The sequence below is a fragment of a genome, unplaced genomic scaffold (genome assembly GCF_019419815.1).
Source record: "Pyrus x bretschneideri cultivar Hongxiangsu unplaced genomic scaffold, Pyrus_bretschneideri_v1 Contig28, whole genome shotgun sequence".
In the NCBI taxonomy this organism is placed as follows: domain Eukaryota; kingdom Viridiplantae; phylum Streptophyta; class Magnoliopsida; order Rosales; family Rosaceae; genus Pyrus; species Pyrus x bretschneideri.
In genome coordinates this window covers 5,491,286-5,504,062 of record NW_025999590.1, presented here as the reverse complement: position 1 = coordinate 5,504,062, position 12,777 = coordinate 5,491,286, and the positions used below count along the sequence as shown (strand labels likewise).

The window sequence follows — 12,777 nt, the reverse complement described above, 5'->3', positions numbered from 1 at the left end:
GGGCATTTACATAGACAAAATATATCTTTCTACAGGAAATCTAAGGCTAAAAAGGTGCAGAATCTGGATAAAGCGCAGCTTTCTGAGTATTTGCTTGACTGAGAGACAAGTTGTATGTTTGTTTGTTTGATTGATTGAGTGTCCTTGTCTTTGGGCCTTTTTCCTCCTTTTATAAACGAATTAACCCAACTGTGTTGTTTATGTTCTTGCCCGAAAGTAGCCGAAGGGTAGTGAATCATCAGTATTTTTACATGTTCTGTCATCCAAAAGTACTTTTGGGTCGGGAGTAGGTGGATTTCCATTGGTTGTCACTTCTCATGTAAGCACCTAGCCTTTGCATTAATGTGGGGGGGGGGGGGGCATCATTTTGTTTTGAGATGGATGTCCTGAGCTTGACTCTAGGCTTTGGGCAAACCTTCTTTATTAAGCTCATTTTGACTTCTTTCCCTTGAAGCCCAAAGTTTAAATATTAACCCAAACAATTCCTATTTCCTACGTTTATCTCAAAAACCAGAGAAATATATTATAATTTACACAACAAAAGAGTCTACAAAAAGTGGAGGGAGGTGGTGCTGGTTGGTTCGGAGGAAATGATGCTCGTGAACCCCCCACGGACATTGTTGCAGCAGAGAAACCCTAGCCGCTGTTGGTGGTAGGTAAGCTAGGAAACGAGTCCCAACTCTCAAGGTGAGATGGAGATTAACGATCCGTTTAAGCTTCCAAGTTTAAAAGCGAAACAGTTTTATAGCTCCAATCAGAATCAGGTGGTTCTAACGACTAAGATAGAGTAAATAGAAAATCTAAAAAGGTTACAAGGCAACTCGAAGGTTTATGTGGGATACTCCATCATATTCCGCAACACATTTCTCGAGTTAGAGAAATTTTTGTGACCGGAACACGATGATACATCATGTGTTTTTATACAAATGGTGAGAAATTTTTTTTATGTACATCGATGTTTTTTTTACACTAAGGTTAAGTCGCACAATAAACATTTTAAAATGGTATCAAATTTACCATCCACGAGATTTAAACTAAGACCTTTCACTTTCAAGTGAAAAAAGAATATCACTAAATCGTAGTACTAGCACTAACCAGTGGCGAAGCCACATGAGAGCGAGGAGTGGCGGCGGCTACTCCCCTTCTCGGAAAAACAAGACTGGAGCGCTAGTTTTGCCCCTCCCCTCGCCGGAAAATCCATTGGTTTTACTGTTGCTCTTCGTCCTGGTTTGTTTGCATCTACTCTGCTCGCAGCAGAGCTTTCAAATTTTTTTTTTTTTAAACAACCAAGCCAAAACAACGTCGTTTTGGTCCTGGTAAAAAAAATTTTTAAAAAAACCCAAAAGGACACCGTTTCGATTAGTTGGAAAATAAATATATATATGAGGGGACCGCATGTCCCCCATTCCATTCATCTCTCAACCTCTCAACCTCGCGTGTCCCTCATTCTGTTTTCAACCCCCAATCAGAATAGCAAAAGGTGCAGCCTTGCTCCCCAATTTGAAGTAGAAACGGAACGAAAATCCCAGTCACCACCTGGTCCACCCACCCACCGTTTGGCCCTTAAGCAGCCACTCTCCACTCCAGCCGCCAGCTTCCAACCTTCAAAGTCACTCTTTAGGTAAATTTTTTAATTCCTAAATTTATAATCCCTAACCCTAATTAATTGTTTAAAACGAATTTTGTTTAATTGGTATTAAATCATATGGTAATGCACTAATATGATTATTGGCTATTGGTTATTGATATAATTCTATGATTATTGATATGAAATTATGAAATTATTTTTTAGGGTAAAAATTAAAATTTGAATTCTCGATTATTGATTAATTAATTGAATTGTTACATAATGTATTATGTATACAATTATTCATATGATTAGTTGAATTAAATTTTTATTTATCGAATAATTTATATGCTTATTGGTATTGATCGATTGAATTGTTGGTAGGATTAGTTAGTATGCATACTATAGTATAGTCTAAGAGTCTAAGAATTTTTTTTTTCTTTCCATTTTACAGTTACGTAATGGAACGATAATATAATAAACAATGCTTAAATCCTCCTTCAAACATTTCGGGTAGTCATTCTCCTTCAAATATTCCGAGTAGTCCTCCTCCTCCTCCTTCAAAATTTCCAAGAAGTCCTCATTCGAATATTCCAAGTAGGTCACAACAAAGTGAGGCCACTAAGTGGGATGGGATATTGGTTAATCTTCCTGTAGACCCTGCACATAGACGTCGAATGCTTGATTATCTCCCTAATTATCGTGAAGCAATTCGTAGATACTATCTCCAAAATGATCCTTGTCAACCTAGAGACCACATCATGCCAAGAAAAGTTAGCGACAAACGATGTTTTATCATTGGTTGGTTTGATAAGTTTAAGTGGTTGGAGTATAGTATATCAAAAGATGCTACATTTTGTCGTTATTGCTATCTTTTCAAATGTGATTTTGATCAAATGGGTAGCATTGGAAGTGATGTCTTCACTGAGAAAGGGTTTACAAATTGGAAGAAACGACCCAAAAATCTTCGAGTCCATGAGGGGGGGTGTTGGAAGTCTTCATAATAAAGTTGTACAACAAGCTAGGGATTTGATGACACAAAAACAACACATTGAAACATTTGTGATTAAACAAATCGATGAAGCTCGCAATAATTATTATACTTTATTGAGTGCCTCACTTGAGTGCACAAGATGGTTGTTGGGACAAGGTTTGCCTTTTTGTGGCCATGATGAATCATTGAAGTCAAGCAATAAGGGTAATTATTTGGAGTTTATGCAATTTCTTTCCAAGCATAATGAACAAGTTAGGAAGGTTGTATATGAGAATGCTCCCAAGAATCTTAAGTATACTTCTTCCGATATTCAAAAAATCTTGTTCGTGCTTGTGCCATTGAAACTATAGATGCAATCACTAAAGATATGGAATGAAGCCTTTTTTTCTCCTTTGGTTGATGGAGCACATGATTATTCAACTAAAGAGCAAATGGCAGTGGTATTGCGTTATGTGAACAAAAAAGGATAAGCAATTGACTAGTAGCTCACTTGAAGAGGCCATTGAGAGATTATTTGTTACAACAAATTTTAGTATGTTCAAGTTACGAGGACAAGGCTATGATAGAGCTAGTAATATGAGAGGTGAGTTAAATGGTCTTAAAACAAAGATTTTGAACAAATACCCTCAAGCATTTTATATTCATTGTTTTGCACACCAACTCAAACTAGCTCTTGTATTCGTGGCAAAGGAAAATGAAGATGTTGCCAATTTCTTCATCAATGCTAATAGTTTAGTGAATCTTATTGGATCATCGTTTAAGCGTCGTGATGCATTTAGAGAGAAACAATAAGAACAAATTCAGAAAGCTCTTGATCTTGGTAATCTTGAAACAGGTAAAGGGCTAAATCAAGAAGGTAGTCTCATGTGTTTATGTGATACACGGTGGAACTCGAATTATGGTACTGTAGTTAGTATTATTGTTATGTTTGAAGCCGTGGTGGAGGTGGTTGAGTGGATTAAAAGTGATCGCAACCAAGATAATCTCGGTGAAACAACTAGGTTATTCAAAGACATACAAACTTTTGATTTTACATTTCACCTTTTCTTGATGAGACTTATATTGGGAATTACAAATGAGTTATCACATGCATTGCAAAAGAAAGATCGAGATATTGTGAATGCGATGGCGTTAGTGGAAGTATGCAAGCAAAGACTACAATCCTTGAGAGATGATGACTTTGGGGACTTGTTTCATGATGTAGAAAAGTTTTGTGAGGAGCATGATATTATCATTCCTAACATGGAGATTTGCATTTCATACCTGGAAAATCAAGGCATAAAGCTCCAAAAATCACAAACTTTCATTACTATCGTGTGGACCTCTATTTTCAAGTCCTTGATATGCAACTAAAGGAATTGAATGAGCGCTTCAATGAGGTTAACACCGAGTTGCTTCTTCGTATGGCATGTTTGAGTCCGGTGAATAATTTTGCATCTTTTGACAAAGCAAAAATTGTTCGTTTAGCCCAACTTTATCCTCAAGATCTTGATCATATGGACCTCATGAATCTTCCAATTCAACTTGACAATTACATTCATGATATGAAGATGCATGGTGAGTTTTCATCATTGAGAGGACTTAGTGATCTTGCAAAATAGTTAGTGAAGACTGGGAGGTGTGAAAGCTATATATTAGTGTATAAACTTCTTACATTGGCTTTGGTGTTACCGGTTGCAACCGCTTCGGTAAAGAGAGCTTTTTCAGCTATGAAGATTGTGAAAACACCATTGCGTAACAAAATGGGAGATCAATGGTTAAGTGATAGCATGATTGTTTACATTGAGAGAGATATATTTACTTGTATTGATAATAAGCCTATTATGCGATGTTTTCATGACATGAAACCTCGCCGGCAACAATTGTAATTTGTTTGTATTGATTAATTATGGAAGACATTACTGTATAAAAAATTTAGTTGTTGCTATTTTTCTTTAACCTTGCACTCTTTTAAGTTCACCCCTCCTCTCGAGAAAACCTGGCTTCGCCACTGGTACTAACTGACTGATTTTTAAGTTATTGATTTTTTAACACAAATATTTCACCATTCGTATAATAACACTAACACTATGTTTGGATGAAGAAATTTTAAATTACTAAGGAATTTTAAAATGACGGAAATTGAAATGATGAGATTTTATTTTATAAAATTGTGAATTTTTTTGTTTGCTTAACATAAAAAAACAATGGAATTGAATATGGAATTGTTATTTTTAAGCTGTCAATCATAAGATTTGGGAAATAATGCATATTTACATGGAATTTAAACTTGGAAATTGGAGGTCCCAAATTTCAATTTTTTTTCTCACGCTAAAATTATAAATTTTTATGTTTATAAATCCAAACAAAAAAATTCATGCATATCAATTTATAAATTCTAATGATTATCCAAATTTCAATTTTATTCCTCTCGTCTAAAAACATAACATATTTCATCCCAGTGAAAATTCTCCCCTCTGTTGGCGTTTCCCTCCGCTAAAACTATCGCCACCCGAAACAAAACAAACCGATAAAATACTCAATAGAATACCATTAACCATACCCAATTGAGTAATTCAGTTGGCTGGGGTTTGTCGCCGCTTAACAGCCATCCCCAACTGCAACACCACAACTCAGCTCTCTCACTAGCAAAATTGAGCCAATCAAATTCAAAGGAAGTGTAAAGATGATGCTTCTGCCAGTGCCAGGTTCGACTTGCTTCCCTTCCATTCAATTGGCTTCTCCGACACTCATCCGCCACCACCACCATGTCTGGCCTCTGTCTGCCACCGCAGCCGCTGCCGTTACCAATTCATCCGAACCCCATCTGCCCCCAATTCCATCTTCCTCAACTACGAATCATTTAACCTCAACCTCGAGACGACGCCGCTTTGGGGACGACCAAGCTGCCGCTTCCCCCTATGACTTTGGCCCCCTCCTCACCTTCCTAGCCAACTCATTGTCATCCGATGATGATTCCGCCTCCTCCTCTTCCTCCTCCTCCTCCTCCTCCTCCTCCTCTCCAACCTCACTCGACCCGTCCGAGTTCCAGCTGGCCCAGTCCTACCGCGCTGTCCCTGCCCCACTCTGGCACTCCCTCCTCAAGTCCCTCTGCGCCTCCCACTCCTCTTCCGACATTGGACTTGCCTACGCCGTCGTTTCGTGGCTCCAAAAGCACAACCTCTGCTTCTCCTACGAACTCCTCTACTCCATCCTCATCCACGCCCTCGGCCGCTCCGAGAAGCTCTACGAGGCTTTCTTGCTCTCCCAGCGCCAATCCCTTACTCCCCTCACCTACAATGCTCTCATCGGCGCCTGTGCTCGCAACGGGGACCTCGAGAAGGCCCTCCATTTGATGTCCCGCATGCGCCAGGACGGTTACCGCTCCGACTTCGTCAACTACAGCTTGATCATTCAGTCCCTCACCCGCTCCAATAAGATTGATTCCCCAATCATGTTCAAGCTCTACAGGGAGATTGAGTCCGAGAGCATTGAGATTGATGGCCAGCTCTTCAACGACATCATTGCTGGTTTCGCTAAGGCTGGCGAGGCCTCCCAGGCTGTGCACCTTCTGGCCATGGTCCAGGCCACTGGCTTGAGCCCCAAAACTGCCACTCTGGTTGCTGTCATCTCAGCCTTGGGGAATTCCGGCAGGGTAGTTGAAGCTGAAGCTATCTTTGAGGAAATGAGAGAAGGAGGATTGCAACCCAGGACTAGGGCTTACAATGCCCTCCTCAAAGGCTATGTGAAGGCAGGCCAACTGAAAGATGCCGAATCCATCGTGTCCCAGATGGAGAAGAGCGGTATTTCTCCTGATGAGCACACTTACAGCCTGCTCATTGATGCCTATGCGAATGCAGGTAGGTGGGAAAGCGCAAGAATTGTGTTGAAAGAGATGGAAGCTAGCAATGTGCAGCCTAATTCCTATGTTTTCAGCAGGATTTTAGCCAGCTACCGTGATAGAGGGGAGTGGCAAAAGTCGTTCCAAGTTTTGAGGGAGATGAAGAGCAGTGGAGTAAGACCCGATAGGCATTTTTACAATGTCATGATTGACACTTTTGGAAAGTCCAACTGTCTTGATCATGCTATGGCTACCTTTGAAAGGATGCTATCTGAGGGAATCCACCCGGACACCGTCACCTGGAATACACTTATAGATTGTCATTGCAAGTCAGGCCACCATATAAGGGCGGAGGAGTTGTTTGAGGAAATGCAGCAAAGTGGGTGCGCCCCTTGCGCCACCACCTATAACATCATGATCAATTCCTTTGGGGAGCAGCAAAGATGGGATGAGGTGAAAGGCTTGTTGGGGAAGATGCAGTCTCAGGGTTTACTGCCTAACATAGTTACCTATACCACATTAGTTGACATTTATGGAAAGTCGGGGAGATTTACTGATGCAATAGAGTGTTTGGAGGTTATGAAGTCTGCAGGCATGAAGCCATCCCCGACGATGTACAATGCCCTAATTAATGCCTATGCACAAAGAGTAAATTGTCTTCCTTACTCTAATGTTAATGTGTGTCTATGCACAAAGAGTAAATTGTCTTCCTTACTCTAATGTGTGTGTGTGTGTGTGTTTACTTCTATTCCAATGCTGAAGCTTTTAGATAGATATCAACCAGAAAGCTATTCTTCTTACTTCAGACTACCAGTTTTGTCTTTCTGTTTGAATCCCTGATAGTGAATTGGATAGAGTCTTATCGTGAGTGTGAGGGTTGAGCATCCATTTGATTTGATCTTCCATTGGAATCTTTGACAGGGTTTGTCGGAGCAAGCACTGAACGCATTTAGGGTAATGAGAGCAGATGGATTAAAACCCAGTCCCTTGGCTCTCAATTCGTTAATCAACGCATTTGGTGAAGATAGAAGGGATACTGAGGCCTTTTCTGTGTTGCAGTACATGAAGGAAAATGTGAGTTATTTCTAATGTTGTGACAGTCACTGTTACTGCACGGATTGGTACAAAAATTGATTTTGTTTCCTTATAACTGCAGGACCTGAAACCAGATGTAGTTACGTATACTACACTTATGAAAACCCTTATCCGTGTTGATAAATTTTGTAAGGTATGAATTTCGTATAATATTAGCATAGATAACCGTTGCATGCATAACAGCCAGGCTTTCAGCTTATAAGGTTTTATTGAATATCTTACCGCTTCACTTCTGTGTATGCACACATATATGTATGTACGCATACACACACACATACCCATATTCATATATTTGATTTTGAATGTATAAGTTGCATGATTTTGGTTTCAGGTTCCAGCAGTGTATGAAGAAATGATTATGTCTGGCTGCACTCCAGATAGGAAAGCTAGGGCAATGTTACGGTCTGCGCTGAAATACATGAAACAGACACTCAGATCCTAAATGACATGATTTGAGTCATACAGCCACAGTTAAATGTGTTCACCTATTATTTTGGTCTGGTCAGGTCTGATACGAAGGTTAGGCCAAACCCGTTTATTTTTATGATGGTCAAAATTTTGTGGAATTAAGTTTCACATATGCCAGCATCTTCGACAGTCTGATGATTTTGCAGGAATGATGATTCGCACTGGCCATCGTGCAAGAATATCAAGGGCAATCGTGTTCCGGAGTTTGGGAACGATGACACTGAGCACACCCTAGTGACAAACACAGGAACAACTGAAGAAATACACCCCCTTTACCATTACCATTACCTCACTCAAATTTTAGGTTGCAACTGTTTTCCATAAGCACGGCTGCACCAGAAAAAATGTGATTCATTGCTTGTATCCTGTAAAAATTTGTCCGATTATTTTTCATCATAAAGTAGAATGTAATTATAAAACTAAGTTGCATGTGTTTTTGTTAATTTATCAAAAGGAAGTATGCAAACAAATATGGTGACGTCAACTCTTGATTATTCAAGGCATGAACAAGAAGAACGATTAATTGCTCAGAGATTCAGTAAAATGCGAGTATAAATTCAATCCAAGCAAATAGATGATCACTTAAATTAAAAGAATATTATGGGTTTGAAAATTGTTCCCATCGTGTGTACTTGTACAGAATAAAAAATTCAACTTAAAGTACATCTTTTCTAAAAAATTTGGCATACACCCACCCCCTATATATTTCTTATTTTTGCTTCTCCTTTTTCCCATGACAACTAGGAACGTGAAATCAAAAAATTCACTTCAAATTACGGACCTAAACTTCTTGCTGCTCATGGTGTTTCACAATTGGTATTGAAAATCAATGGAGAAGTGGAGGAACTGTGCGGAACAACACCTCGGTCAATACAGTGCAGCACGAAGCCTCTAACACGGAGTCGTTTCTCAATATCAGATTGCAATAGCAGAAACAATTGGTCTAGCACACTTGCTTTTTGAAATTCTGGAACAGAACATGAACATTAACAGAACAGACGATAACAAGAAGAGCCTGAAATATGTTCTTATCTCCTGCATTCCTAGTTCAAGCACCTCCATCTTCTTTCCGTATCTACTACTCCTCTCGACTAAGTACCCTTCAAGATACTCATCTATGGATACCCACTTGTCTAATAAGGTGGGCACAGAAGACTTTGAATAATTTTCACCAAGCTGCTCTGGCCCCAATTTAAAAATTGTGAAAAATGCAGCAGACCATTCATTGAGAACTCTCTGAAAGCAAAAAGATTTATACTGTTTTCATTAACTGAACCTTCTATATTTGCAGAAACTTAAAAGATGACCAAAAAACTGACATACATTGAAGGTACCCAATTCTGTGGGATTGAACATTTTGAAGCAATCTCTTGATGAGGCTGCTCCATCTCCATATATCTGAGTCACAATGAAAAAGGATGCAGATTTGTCTGGGTCAGGTTGCTTTAAGATCAGAACTTTGAGGGGAAAATGAGGGATAACTTGACAAACCTCAAAGGTGAAAGCCATTGGCACCTTTACAATGTCGAACATAAAATCAGTTGCTGTCCCATGTGCCAGGTACCTAGAAATAAAACTTGATGAAAAACTATTTTAAAGAGTAAGCATCGAAACCTACGAATTTGGCTCATGATTCGAGGAGAAATGTTAGCTCTTTTTTTTTTTTTGGGAGGGGGGGGGGGGGTGTAAAGGTTAATGAGTCAAATAAACCACTTAAAATTTCAGTCGCAGCAGAGCTTAGCCTTGCAGTCCAGCTACCACCACAAAAGGTGGTTATGTGGTTATGAGAATAGAGTCTGATCTTAAAATTTCAGGTAACAATCAACTGAACATTATAATAATGACTGTTAGTAATACTAACCCAACAGAACCTCCACCAGACCCAACCATGCAACGCTTTTGGAAATGCAGTTGGTTGAGTTCTTCAAGCAATGACTTCATCTGGTGGGAGGAAACTCCATCTGGGGTTGTGTTCTTATGGTCATACGGCATAAATAGAGCCTGAACAAACCAGAAGCTATATAAGAAATGTATCATATGCAGAGTACACAAACCCTAAGTTGAAAAGATTCAAAAATTGAGGATCACTTTGACACTTCAATGGTAATTGGAAAAAGAACATAAAATTGTATAAAGTGGCAAACCATAGGGTGACATTGCATTTGGTAAAACGGAATTACATTAATCATTAACTTCAAAAATGGTAGATATGACTTCGGAGTCAACATGAGGGAATACTAATTGAACCTACCTCCATCCCAGAGTGTATATTAATCCATATGTGTGGATCAAATGACATGGAAACTTTCCGCATTATCTGAGTTTCAGGCTCGCTGAAAGGAGCAGTTCCAGGATTTTCCTCATATGGATCATAATCCTGGGATAGAAAAACAAAATAAAAGCAAAGGAATAGTCTTAAGCACAAAATAGAACCAGAAATGGAATGACAGTTGAATATTGAAGTTAAGGAGACGAAGCAGGAAACAATACGTGAAGCTCATCAGCTAATGGTGGGTTATATATTAAGTGTAGTGCTATATAATCTTAAAGAACATCCACCTAAAGAAGACATCTTAATCAATTCAATACATTTAAATGATGAAATAAACAAGCAACATGATAAATGCAGTATTGTATGATTAACCTTCTCTTTTTTTCCCCAATCCACGCTCCAATTACGGTTGGGATCAACTCCCCTCCCTGTCCAATATGCAAATTAAGCATTCAACAATCTTTATAAGAAGTGATACATAAATCAAGGATTCATGCACATAAACAGACATAAAATCTTGAAGAATTACCACACACACGGGGGGCATTTTACAGTTACCATGCTATCCGTGGAAAAATCTCTTATTAGTGTTCTTTCATATAATAGGGGAGCATTTGATTGACAGAGAATTCTATTTATAATGGTGTCTGTGTGTCTCTCTGTGCATGTGTGCATATATATTTTAGATCCCAGAAAATCAATTGCTTTACCATTTCTCCTCTCACAGAGATCTCCTGCTTCAACAAGTCTACGGCCATTTAAGTTTTCCATTGGAACCACCTGACATAAAATAAGATATCAGAACCCAAAAAATACCAAACTTGTTAAAGTATCTCTCTCCAAAGAAATAGCTAAGAACTGCAGCACATTACAAAAATGTTACCTTTATCAAGAGCTTGTCAAGGGTACTGTCTAAGGAGGTTGGGTCCAGGTTGGGTAGAAACTGTTCTTTACTCAAGATTGATAGGATTCGTAATGCAAGCTCGGATGTAATAAGCTCCCTTCCATGCTGCCCAAAACTCTGGAAGACAAGGAATCATCTGTCAAAAACACCAGCCATTACCAATCTGAGATTATCTATGACCATAAACAGCCAGCCCGCTATGCAAAATATAGTCAGAACGAATCCAGCGTATAATAATACATGAAAAAAAAACTTACAAGAAGGATCCGTAACTTTGGCTGGTCATCAGTCTCTTGCCTTCTCCGGCAATAGGTAACTATTGCGATCTCAGCAGAGTAGCCCTTGTTTCGAGATTTAATTGTATCCAACTGCCATTAACATCAAAGTATTAGAATATGAAATGAATTTCAGAAAAATGATAAGACTCTCAAGCAGAGGAAACCTACAGTGAGCTCGTCTGGGTGCCGAAAGACGAGAGCTTTAATTTCTTCCATCAAATCCCCACTGCAGACAAATAAAAAAGGAAAACTTGAATTGTTATACATTTATTGTAGATGATGTTTTCCGGGTTAAATTAAATTGGCTGAGGAATTCATAACAAGTTCACAAGATCAAAGTAAGGCAAATAATTGAAAGGTGAGGGAGGGAATAGCCAAGGTTCCCTACAACTTGTGACCAACCTAACCAACCATAGAGTCAGAAAACAAGAAATTAAAGAAAGAAACAGAATTTAGAGAAACAAGAAATTAAAGAAAGAAACAGAAACCCATCTCAAGATTTAAACAAAAATACATGAATCAACCAGTAACTGCCATTCGGCACAATTCCGCAGAAGGCAGATGAGATTAATCAGTCAAAATATATGATTAGTGCAAAAAGATTGGAATAAAGTAAAGAATAAAACAAATTGAGATAGAAAGTAGAGGTGACCTGGAATGATAGAGATCGCGATTGATGGGGGTGAGAGAAGAAGGATTGGTGATGTTATTAGTATTGCCATGGACGACCAAGAAAGCTTGCAACCACGCAAAGAAGCAGAGAGTGATGGATAAAGGAGAGAGAGAGGAAGGAGATGAGCCATGGCATTGGCAGTCATCGGAGGAACAAGGAGTTGAGCCATGGTTTGGGTTTTCATTATTCCATTATTTATTATATTCTCTCTTTTCTTTGGAGCTGTGGTTGGTCAATGGTTCAATGTTTCAATGGTCACGGTGGCAAAATGGCATCAAAATGACATAAGAAGAAAACACAAGAAACAAGGGAAAGACAAGGGTTGTGTTGTCTTTTGGTCTCTTGATTATTATTCCTCTTTCCACGTTCGACGGTCTTGATGATATTGATGCCTCCGCAGCGCTCCACTTTATTACATTAAATTTTAAAGTGTTTTAACGAAATGCTTTCAGTACTATTTTTTTTAATGAAAAATTATATTTTTACACTAAATCAGGCTGGGACTCTGTCAATCCACTCCAGCCCACAAACTTTCCTGGCACCCAGCCCAAGCTGGTTTCCAGGCCAGCCCAAACTTGACTGGCCAAGGAATCGGGCTATTTGCCTGGTGCGTGGCTTTCACGCGACCGAGGGCGCGAGTACATGATAGCCATTCAAAGGCAGGGCCCACGACGCTAGCGCACTCACATCCCACCCCGGGTAGGCG

The 12,777-nt window shown here is 39.3% G+C and overlaps 2 protein-coding genes across 2 annotated transcripts; one reads left to right on the top strand and one right to left on the bottom strand.

Moving 5' to 3' along the window:
* The first annotated feature begins 5,206 nt into the window (after positions 1-5,206).
* LOC103929120 (pentatricopeptide repeat-containing protein At5g42310, chloroplastic) lies at positions 5,207-8,367 on the top strand. The gene is made up of 5 exons (XM_048588294.1): positions 5,207-7,029; positions 7,303-7,455; positions 7,538-7,609; positions 7,808-7,995; positions 8,091-8,367. Exons 1-4 carry the CDS (start codon positions 5,227-5,229, stop codon positions 7,916-7,918), a joined length of 2,139 nt encoding a protein of 712 aa, XP_048444251.1. The 5' UTR covers positions 5,207-5,226; the 3' UTR covers positions 7,919-7,995; positions 8,091-8,367.
* A 133-nt stretch (positions 8,368-8,500) lies between these two features.
* LOC125479204 (carboxypeptidase B) lies at positions 8,501-12,290 on the bottom strand. Its single transcript, XM_048588295.1, has 11 exons — positions 12,051-12,290; positions 11,567-11,624; positions 11,378-11,488; positions 11,100-11,237; positions 10,927-10,996; positions 10,589-10,644; positions 10,196-10,321; positions 9,806-9,945; positions 9,436-9,508; positions 9,268-9,342; positions 8,501-9,180 (listed from the first exon to the last, which is right to left on the bottom strand). Exons 2-11 carry the CDS (start codon positions 11,612-11,614, stop codon positions 8,860-8,862), a joined length of 1,158 nt encoding a protein of 385 aa, XP_048444252.1. The 5' UTR covers positions 11,615-11,624; positions 12,051-12,290; the 3' UTR covers positions 8,501-8,859.
* Between the last annotated feature and the right edge of the window lie 487 nt (positions 12,291-12,777).

Excerpts from the sequence above, each read along its gene's own strand:
- LOC103929120 (XM_048588294.1), top strand. The coding sequence starts at position 5,227 with ATGATGCTTCTGCCAGTGCCAGGTTCGACTTGCTTCCCTTCCATTCAA. Across the intron at positions 7,030-7,302 it reads TTAATGCCTATGCACAAAGA|GGTTTGTCGGAGCAAGCACT; the intron begins GTAAATTGTCTT and ends AATCTTTGACAG. Across the intron at positions 7,456-7,537 it reads TGCAGTACATGAAGGAAAAT|GACCTGAAACCAGATGTAGT; the intron begins GTGAGTTATTTC and ends TTATAACTGCAG.
- LOC125479204 (XM_048588295.1), bottom strand. The coding sequence starts at position 11,614 with ATGGAAGAAATTAAAGCTCTCGTCTTTCGGCACCCAGACGAGCTCACT. Across the intron at positions 11,489-11,566 it reads GGCACCCAGACGAGCTCACT|TTGGATACAATTAAATCTCG; the intron begins GTAGGTTTCCTC and ends TGTTAATGGCAG. Across the intron at positions 10,322-10,588 it reads ATTGGGGAAAAAAAGAGAAG|GATTATGATCCATATGAGGA; the intron begins GTTAATCATACA and ends TTTCTATCCCAG.